This window comes from Pteropus vampyrus, unplaced genomic scaffold (assembly GCF_000151845.1).
Source record: "Pteropus vampyrus isolate Shadow unplaced genomic scaffold, Pvam_2.0 Scaffold417, whole genome shotgun sequence".
NCBI lineage: Eukaryota > Metazoa > Chordata > Mammalia > Chiroptera > Pteropodidae > Pteropus > Pteropus vampyrus.
In genome coordinates this window covers 384,041-395,015 of record NW_011889198.1, presented here as the reverse complement: position 1 = coordinate 395,015, position 10,975 = coordinate 384,041, and the positions used below count along the sequence as shown (strand labels likewise).

At 33.4% G+C, this 10,975-nt stretch overlaps 1 protein-coding gene across 1 annotated transcript in view; it reads right to left on the bottom strand.

Moving 5' to 3' along the window:
• LOC105306060 (ATP-binding cassette sub-family A member 3-like) overlaps positions 1-10,975 on the bottom strand; it is a 104,046-nt gene that overhangs the window by 39,339 nt on the left and 53,732 nt on the right. The window contains 1 exon segment of the mRNA XM_011380959.2: positions 1,560-1,710. Within this exon segment, the coding sequence (XP_011379261.2) occupies positions 1,560-1,710 (151 nt within the window).

The following is a 10,975-nucleotide window of genomic DNA, read 5'->3' as shown; positions in this document are numbered from 1 at the left end:
GTTTAAAATATATATGTATATATATTTTATATGTCTTTTGATGGACATATGCCTTTAAGAATACACTAGGAATAACTGCTGGGTCATAGGATGAGCACATCCTTAGCCTAGCGGAAGTGGCCAAACATTTTCCAAGAGGTTTTACCATCTTATATTTCTCTTGGCAATGAGACCCAACTGTGCCATGTCCTTAATTTCAGCCATTCTCGTGGGTGTGCGGCGGTAATGCACTGTTCTCTTTTTGTTCTTTGTAATTTTGCATATAGTTCTGAGGATTCTTGATGTAGCTTTCTCTTAGTTTTCTTTTCTGCCATAATTACTGGTCAGATTTTTATTAGTTAATCAGGAATCTTATCTCATTTTATGCCATTCTCCCCTTCGCAGTGTCCTCTTTTAATTGGATTCAGACCACAAAGCAAAGAGTCTCTAAAATTTTCTATTTTTACAATACATTTATTTTCAAAGTAGGTATTTCTCGTGATCCTATAGTTTCAAAATTCATTACCCTTCCTGTAGCTCAATCATTTTTTCTTTCATCCTTATGAGACTGGTATTTATTCAGGAATGACTTGTAATCATATAGAACATCATCTGCTTCTGAATAGTTTCATTTCCTTTTTAGACATTCTTTTGAGAATGTCATTGTGTCCATATGAATGAGGACAGGCAGAGAGTGTGATAAGTTTAAGCAAGTGCTTGATTCCAGAGAGCTTCTGCAGCTTCATGTGGATCACAGTTATCACAATGGGCCAAAGCTCCCACCTGGTTCCCACCTTTGCAGAATGAGTCAAATACCATGTACCTAAGGATACATATCTAAAATTTTATTTCCAATTCTCCATTCTTTCATTCCAGCTTATGATAAGGGTCTCGGTTTTACTCTGCTGCCTGATCATATTGTTCCATGCTGCTGCTTCTCAATAACTTTCAGATTACTGCAGAAAAAAGTTCCAATAATGAAGTTCCTTTTCTTTCCATATGTCTTTTTTGATACATTCCTTCTTTTACTAGAAAAGGAGAAGCCCTTCATATTCTTCTTGATTATGACAGCCAGCTTGGTAGGGAATACCAAAGCAAGTACTTGCATGTATATAAAAAGATAAAGACATCATACTCTGAAAGTCACTGATGAGTACGCTTAGTCTCCATTTCAATTTTTTAGGATGGTTATCTTAGGTAAAATTATTCTGTGACTCCCCTTGATGAATAACTTGGCTAACTGGTGCAGTAAAACTGCCTATTCCCTTTGGGTTCTTGTCACCCAGGCTTCAAGAGCCACCACCAAAAGCATTTTTTTCTCTTCTTATCTTAGTATTTCCATTCATTCCCCTCAACACAGAATTTTTACTCCACCACCAACATACTATCAATTATCACCAATTACAACCAGGAAACTACAGCCGCTAGGTGGCGTCCCTCTCTTCAGTGCAAGTGGCAGCTATGACTGGAGTTTTGGGTTGTTAAATAAACTCTACTTGCTAAGTCTGAAGAAGCCAGAAAAAGCAACAATGATTTTCTATTATGTAAACATCATTCTTTAGCACCTTCTTAGTACATACCTGTGTGTGTACTCTCTGGGTAGAATAAAAGATAATTCATTTTTAATATTCTTCTCCAAAGTGGCTGATGGTATATGATAATAAATCAGTTTGGAGATTTCTTCAACATTACAGTGAGGTTCCTTCACCATGATTATATGGTATCCCACACCTAAGAAAATTGATTTAGAAGAACAAATAAAACAATTTATAATTCCCTCATTCTTTCAGGGTTTGGGTGAGCAAGAAGAAGGTAGAGCATGTCAAAAATCACTTTATTACAAGTCTAAAAAGCCTAATAAATAGTTCTTTTGTAATTTCATTAATTTTCTTAAAGACCAATAGAACAGAGATAGAATGAAATGCTGTTATCTGGCTTCTGGTCCTACTGACGCTGAAATCTGAGAGGACAGGATTCATATTCATTAAACATATATTTATTGGGTGTCTATTATATGTAAGGTAGTAAACAGATCAGCTAAACATCTCTTACTTCAGAGATCTGAGAAATCTTTCCAGAGTACTCTGTACCTGCACTAGCCTTCCAGAAGCTAGAGGAGGCAGGTAGGGTAGTGGAGAATAATACCACAAGGCCACTCCAGAACTTTGTGGAAAACACTGTAGTGGCATTCTGATAGCTCAGGGTAGGGCAAAAAAGAAAAAAAAAAAGCTGCAAAATACCTCTGGGGTACATAACTCCTTCACTGCAATGGTCCTTCAAAGGTTTGGGAGAGGGTAGTAGAATAGAGAGAAATCCTTTAAGGCAAAGAAAACAATGCAGAGATGAAGAGCAAAGAGGACCTGTCAGATTGAAAAAGCTGAAAACTAGACTGTAGCTTAAGGAGATCTCTATGATCTCACCAACCTCTGCTAAGAGAATAATCCTGATCCCATTCCTAAAATGTTTGAAGACAATGAAGAACAGAATCTAAGTAAAGCTGTAACAGATCCCAAGATTGGCTCAAATACAGATAATGCTTATTCAGTCATCTACAATAAAGGCCTAAGACGCCAGAGAATACCCTTTTCTGAGAATAAATATCAACTTCTTTACCCTCTGTTGTAATTTTTTCACAATTTAAGTCATAAAGAATATAAAATACCCAAAGAAGCAAGAAAAATGATGGAAAACTCAATAGAAGCCAAATAGAGATATTTTCCAAACAAAAGAAAAAAATATAACTCCAGAATCTGACTTTATGAAATGGAGATTTGATTTACCTAATGTAGAATTCAAAATAACCATTATAAAGACGCTTACCAAAGTTAGGAGAATAATGCATGCTAAAATTAGAAATTCAAAAAGAAACAGAAAACTTAAGCAACATAAGGAAGTTATGAAGGTGAAGAATACAACAACAGATTTGAATAATTCACGAGAGGGGTTCGAAGGAGAATATATATAAAGCAGACAAAGACAAGTGACCTCTAAGTCAAGTCATTGGAAATTATTCACTCAGAGAAGCAGAAAGAAGAAAGAATGAAAAAGTAATTAAAGCCTAAGAGACTAACAGGATACCATCGAGTAGAGCAATATACACAGTATGGGAGTCTCATAAGGAAAAGAGAAAGAGCGCTAAGGAACCAGAAAGTTTATTCAAAGAAATAATGGCTAAAAACTTCCCTACCTAGGAAAGGAAAATGGATAGCCAGATTCAGGGAGCCCAAAAGATCTATACAGGAAGAACTCAAAGGAATCCACAGTGAAACATGCTGTAATCAAATAGTCACAGACAAAGAGAGGATTTTGAAAGCAACAAGAGAAAAAAAGCAAGTTGTCACATTCAAGGAAATAGCCATTAGACTATCAGTGGGTTCTTCAGCAGGAACCTTGAAGGATAGATGATATTTTCAAAGTGCTGAAAAAAAAAGAATTGCCAACCCAAAATACTATAACTGGCAAGACTGTTGTTCAAGAATGAAGAATAAAGACTTTGCTGAACAAACAAAAGCCGAGAGAGTTCATTATTACTAGGACCATCTTACAAGAAATGCTAACAGGATTTTCTTTTCTTCCAGCTGAAAAGACAGTATGCTAAGCAGTAATACAAAAGCATATGGAAGTACCAAACTCACGGGTAATGGTAAATATATAGACAAATCCAGAAAAATGTATTATTGTAATGGTGGTAGATAAATTACTTTAAATTCCACTATTAAAGTTAAAAGACAAAAAGTATTAAAAACAACTATAACTAAAATGTTATATTATTAGCAAAAATTAAAACTAAAAATAAATTGCACAATACACAATATAAAAAGATATAAATTGTCACATTGATAACTAAAGTGTGTGGGGGGAGGTAAAGAGAACAATTCTTATATGCGACGGGGGTTAAATTGTCATCAGTTTATAACCGACTGTTATATCTATAAGATATTTTATGTAAGCCCCATGGTAACCATGGAGAAAATACCTACAGAAGTTACACAAAAGGAAAAGAGAAACGAATAAAAGCATATCAATACTAAAAACTAACAAAAATGAAGTGAAGACAACAAGAGACGAATAGAGGGACGTAAGAACAACTAGACAAACAGAAAACAATGAACAGAACGGTAACCGTAAATCCTTCCCTATCAAAAATTACTTAAAAGTCAACAAATTAAACTCTCCGATCGAAATACATAAAGTGACTAAATGGATTAAAAGCAAGATCCAACTATATGCTGTCTACAAAAACTCACTTTAGATTTAAGGACATAAGTGGTCTGAAAACAAAATAATGGAATAAGGTATTTCCTAAAAATACAACCAAAAAGAGCAGGGGCAACTACACTTGATCAGACAATATAGACATTAAGTCAAAAAATAGTCACAAGATAAAAAGAAAACACCGATAATGATAAAAGGATCAATTCAAAAGAAAGATATGAGAATCATAAAATTTGAGTACCTAACAACAGAAGCCTAAATGTACAAAGCGAACATTGACAGAATTGAAGGATTAAATAGCCAGAAATACATTAACAGTAGGTGAGTTCGAAACCCCACTTTTAATAATGGACAGATTAACCGACAGAAAACCAATAAAGAAACAGTGGACTCGAACCATACTATAAACTAAATGGACCTAATGGACATATATATACATCATTCCAACAAACAGAGACAGAATATACATTTTTCTCAAGTACACATGAAACGTTCTCCAGGACTGATCATGTGTTATATCACAAAACCAGTTTTAACAAATTTAAGAAGACTGAAATCATACCGAGTATCTTTTCTAACCATAATGTAATGAAACTAGATACCAACAGCAGAATGAAAACAGGAAAATTCAAAATATGTGGAAATTAAACAATACATTTTGAACAACCAATGAGTTAAAGAAGATATCTAAAGAGAAATTAGAAAATTTCTTGAGCCAGGTTTAAATAAAAATACAACATACCAAAGTTGATGATGCAGCAAAAGTAGTGCTGAGAGGAAAATTTATAGCAATAAACACCTATATTAAAAAAAGAATGATCTCTAATATCAACCTAAGCTTATATTTCAAGGAACTAGGAAAAGAAGAACAAACTAATTCTAAAGTTATCAGAGGAAGGAAAAAATAAAGAATGCAGCAGAAGTAAATGAAATAAAGACTATTAAAACAATATAAAAAATTTATAAAACTAAGAGTTGGTTGTTTAAAAACAAACTTTTAGCTAGGCTAAGAAAAAGAAAGAAGACTCAACGATGTATCACTGAACTGTACATTTGAAACCTATATAATTTTATTAACCAATGTCGCCCTAATAAATTTAAAATGATAATAAAGAAAAATGATAGGAGACATTACAACTAATGTCATAGAAATAAAAAGGATCGCAAGAGATTACTATGAACAATTATAATGCCAACAAACTGGGTAACCTAGTAAAATGGGTAAATTCCTAGAAATACAATCTACCAAGATTGAATCATGAAGAAATAAAGTCTAGGCAGATCCGTCACTAGTAAGGAGAAAAAAATCAATAATCAAAAATCTCCCAGCACAGAAAATCCCAAGGACAAAGAACTTCACTGAGGAATTTTACTAAACATTTTAAAAGAGAATTAATGATAATTCTTCATAATTCAAAACAAACGAAGAGTACAGTATACTTCCATATATTTTTATGAGGCCAACATTACTCTGATACCACGCCTACAAAAAGACAGTAAAAGAAAAGAAAACCATAGGCCAATCACTCTGACAGACGTAGATGTAAACATCTTTAACAAAATACTAGCAAACTGATTTCAACAACGTATTAAAAGAAAAATACTATGACCTAGTGGGATTTATTCCTGATATGAAAACATGGTTCAATATGTACAAATCAATAAAAGAAATATAAGACATTTATAGTGTAAAAGAAAGAAATCGCATGATCATCTCAATAGATGCAGAAAACATTTGACAAAATTTAATGCCCTTTCAAAAAATCTGGTATAGAAGCAATGTACCTCAATATAATAAATACCATATAAGACAAACTCACATCTACAAAAATACTCAATGGTGAAAAACTAAAAGCTTTTCCTCTAAGATGAAGAATAAGACAAGTAACCACTCCCGCCATTTCTATTCAGCATAGTCCTGGAAGCCCTAGTCAGAATAATTAGGCAAGGAAATTTAAAAAAAGGTATCCAAATAAGAAAAGAAGAGGAAAATTATCTCTGCTTACAGATGTGATGTAATATGTAGGCAACCCTAAAGACGCCACAAAAAAACCTGTTAGAATAAAGAATTTCAGCTAGAGATGGAATGCAAAATCAATATACACAATACGTTGCATTTCCACACATTAAGAACATACTAACCACATTAAGAAAAGGAAATTAAAAAAATAATCCAACCTACAATAGCATTAAAAAGAATAAAATACTTTGGAGTAAATCAGCTAAGGAGGTGAAAGACTTGTACACTGAAAACTAAAAAGCATCGATAAAAGAAATTAATGAAGACACAAACAAATGGGGAAACATCCTGTGTTCACGAACCGAAACATCTGATGTTGTTAAAATGTCCAATGCAATCCCTATCAAATCCCACTGGCATTTATTATAGAAATAGAAAAGAATTCCTAAAATTAATTGGAAACATAAAAGACTCTGAATAACCAAAAACAATCTTGAGAAAGAACAAAGCTGGAAGTATCACAACCTAAATAAACACTTTCTGATTTCAAAATATATTATAAAGCAATAGTAATTAAAACAATATGGTACTGGCATAAAATCAGAAAAATAAACCAATATATCACAATAGAGAGCCCAGAAATAGGTCAACATATATATGGTCAATTGATGTTTAACAAGCATGCCAAGAATACACAATAGAGAAAAAAATAGTTTCTTCAACAAATGGTGTTGAGAAAACTGGATTATCCATATGCTAAGGAATGAAGGTGGACCCACGCTTAACATCGCACACAAAATTCAAATCAAACTGTGTTAAAGACTTAAGCATAAGACTTGACACTGTAAAATTCCTACAAGAAAACACTGTGGAAAAGCTTCATGACATTGGTCTTGGCAATAATTGTTTTGGATATGACGCCGCAAGCTCAGGCAACAAAAGCAAAAATAGAAAAGTGGGACTACATCAAACTTAAAAGAATTTCCACGGCAAAAGAAACATTCAACAAAATGAAAAGGCAACCTGTGGAATGGAATTTGCAAACACTGTATCAGATAATGAGTTAATTTCCAAAATATATATGGAACTCCAACGCAGTAGTAAACTCAATAACAAAAAACAAATAACCTGATTTAAAAATGTGTTACAGATTTGAAGAGACATTTCTCAAAGAAGACAACCAAATGGTCAAGAAGTATATGAGAAGATGCTCAGTATCGCGAATTGTCAGGAAACTGCAAATCAAAACCACAAAGAGGTTATCATCACACCTCTGTTAGGATAGCTATTAAAATAAAATAAAATAAAATAAAAGAGACAAGTACTGGGGAGGATGTGGGAAAACTGGAATTCTTATACACTAAGGGTGGAAATGCAAACTGGTGCAGCCACTATAAAAACGGTATGGAGGTTTCTCAAAAAAATTAAAATTAGAACTACAGTACTATCCAGCAAGTCCACTTCTGCATATTTATTTAAAGAAAACAAAACTACTAACTTGAAAAGACATAAATCCATTTTTATTTGGTTTTCGTGTATGGTATAAGATAGTGTTTGAATTTCATCCCTTTGCATGTGGTTGTCCAGTTTTCCAAACATCATTTATTGCATTGACTGTCTCTTACTCATTGTATATTTTTAAATCCTTTGTCATAAATTAATTGACCATATATGCGTGGGTTTATCTCTGGGCTCTCTATTTTGTTCCATTGATCTATGTGTCTGTTTTATGCCAATAAAACCTTTTTGATGCACAGGTTACCAGATTTTGCACGGAACCTACAAAAGTATTATGAGATCTATTATGAATAAAAAGTTTACAGGATACAAGATCAATATAAAAATCACTGTATGTCTATATACTAGAAAACACAATTATAAAGCGAATTCAAATAAATAATTTATATAAAATTAAAAGATGAAATAGTTTGGAACAAATCTAATGAAGACCTTTGTAGTAAACACAATAAAATACAGTCAAAAATGATTAAATGGACCCTAAACAAATCAAGAAATAATACTCTATTCATATATTGGAAGACTCAATATTATTAAGATGACTATTCTTCTTAAAATGATATAAAGATTCATAGCAATCCCAATCAATATCCTCCAGGCTTTTTTTTTTTAATAGAATTTGACAAAATGACCCTAAAACTTATATGGAATTAAAAAGGGCCTAAAATAGCTGAACTAATTTTGAAAAAGAGAAAAGGCTGGTGGACATATCTCACCTATTTCCAAGACTTACTATAAAGACACAGTATTCACGACTGTGTTATTTGTAAAAAGACAGACCTGTATATCAGTGAAACAGGAAAGAAAATCCAAAAGTACACCTACATATAGACAGTCAACTGATTTTCCTTAAAGGTGCCAAAGCAATTCAACAGAGAAAGGACGGTATTTTCCACAAATGGAAAAAAATCAACACTTACCCAACACCATTCACAAAAAAGTCAACTCGAAAGAGATCATAAATCTTTAGAAGCTAAGACCATAAAAAATCCAGAAGAAAATATAAGAGACTATCTTTGCAACCTTTACATAGGCAAAAGTTTCCTGAAAAAATACTGACCAAAAAGGAAACTGATAAACTGGACTTTTCGAAATTGAAAATTTATGCTTATCAAAAGATACCATCAAAAATGAATAGGCAAGCAACACATTTGGGGACATATTCACAATACATACATCTGACAAAGGACTCACATCCAGAATATGTGAACTCCTACAATAAAAAACATAAGCTGCTGACTTTCATACTTCACAGAGTAATTTATGCAAAAAACCAATTTGTATATGAAAATGTACTAAATCTAATTATTCTTAAGGGAAATGAAAATTAAGACCATGAGAGAGATTGCTTCACACTCACTAGAACAGCTAAAATCCAAAGACAGCATCAAAATATTGGTGTAGATGTGAAGTGAGTTAAATTCTCAAGCACGCTGGCAGGTGTGGGATCACACAGCACTTTGGAGAATATTTTGGCAGAACATACACTTAATTCTTGACCAAGTAACTCCACTCCCAAGTATTTTTACCCAAGATAAATCTGTGTACAACAGAGATTCTTACAAGCAAGTTTATAGCATATTCGTCAATGGTATTTGAAAAGTGGAAATGACCTAAAACAGCCTAAAAGTCTGTGAAGAGTAGAAGGTATATACTATTGATAGATGTAGCAGCAATAGAGAGGAATCTTAAAAATATTGTGCTGAGGTAAAAGAAAAATAGAAACAAATAATTATTGTGCATAACTCATTTATAGGATAATCAAGAACAGGCAAACTTGTATGATATTCCCCAAAACTGCCTCTGACAAGGAGAATTGATGGAAAGAGATGAAAGAGAATTTTCTGGGGTCATGGAAATCCTCTGTAGCTTGTTCTGCTTGGAGTCAAGTGGGCATATACAACTGTGAAAACTCATCCGATTGAACGTGAGAGATCCACTCTTACTCCACATAGACTACAGTTAAATTAAAATTTTTTTCCTTGATAAGAGCATTTATTCTAGAGAGGGGCGATGGATAATAAACAAAAGGAATGAATAAATTATATTTTTATTAAGCTAGTGCTTAAGGGAGAAAATGGAAAGAAAGATGAAATGCTGGAGATGAGGTGCTGAAATATTGTTTAGGGCCAAAGAAAATTAATGCATGCGTGATTTTGAATAATGACCTAATGACCTAAAAGAGTTAAAGAAGCTATTAGAACATACTTGATATTTTCCATGTTTAGAAAAATTCTTCTACAGATTGGAATAAAATATTTTGCTCATACAAAAGCAATTTAATACTGGTTTAACAAAAGAGAAACAAGGAACGGAGATATTTGATTCCCTACATTTTTCCTAGAATCCATGAATTTATCTATTCATCATCCACCTGCTGTCTATCTGTCTGTCTGTCTGTCTGTCTGTCTATCTATCTATCTATCTATCTATCTATCTATCTATCTATCTATCTATCTAATCTATCTCGTTGAAGGCACAACAGCAGTTGGGCCAATTACAATTCAAGTAGATACCATATGAAAAAAATGAACATAAAATTTGGATAATGCAATCATTCTGAAGAACTAAAATATGACCATTCTTTCAAAGGACTCATAGTTAATCCCAATTAACAGAACAGAGAGAATAATTGAAGTTTGGGGTAGAGAACACAAAAAATAAAACAGTGAAAATTATGTTAGAATAATGTTAAGATATCAATATCCATGAAAATTGTTAGAATATTAAGACATCAGTATTGAAAGAATGATCAAATGGAAAGAGACCATATATTTTTTTGAGGAAAAGTGAAGAGCCACAGCATCGCAGGGATCCATTCACCATGATGGCTATGCGGTCACCCAGAATGTCAGCCTCGTCCATGTGGTGGGTGGTCAGTAGGATGGTCCGATCCTGTTTGTACTGGTGAAGCACGTCCCAGGCGGCTCTCCTCGAGGCTGGGTCCATGCCAGACGTTGGCTCATCAAGTATCACCACCTAAGGACAAAAAGAACAATTCCGTGACCGCTGTTAAACATTATGTACCACTAGGGTCTCTTCGGTCACAGGGCTTACTCTGGTTTTGCTTTTTTGGTCACTTGTCCAAATGAGCTAACATAAGAAGTTTAGACTAAGACTGAATTAGGAATGCCTGAATCATTGCAAGCTTGTGATCATTTTATATCAACAAGGTTGATCACGTGAATCCACCTGGGCTTTCATTTGGGAGGTTCCTTTTTTGACTTCTGGATATTTATCAGCTCTCAGGTTTGTGTCAGCCGATTTTTTAACGATGGCTTCAGTGGGGATCAATTTTCAGCT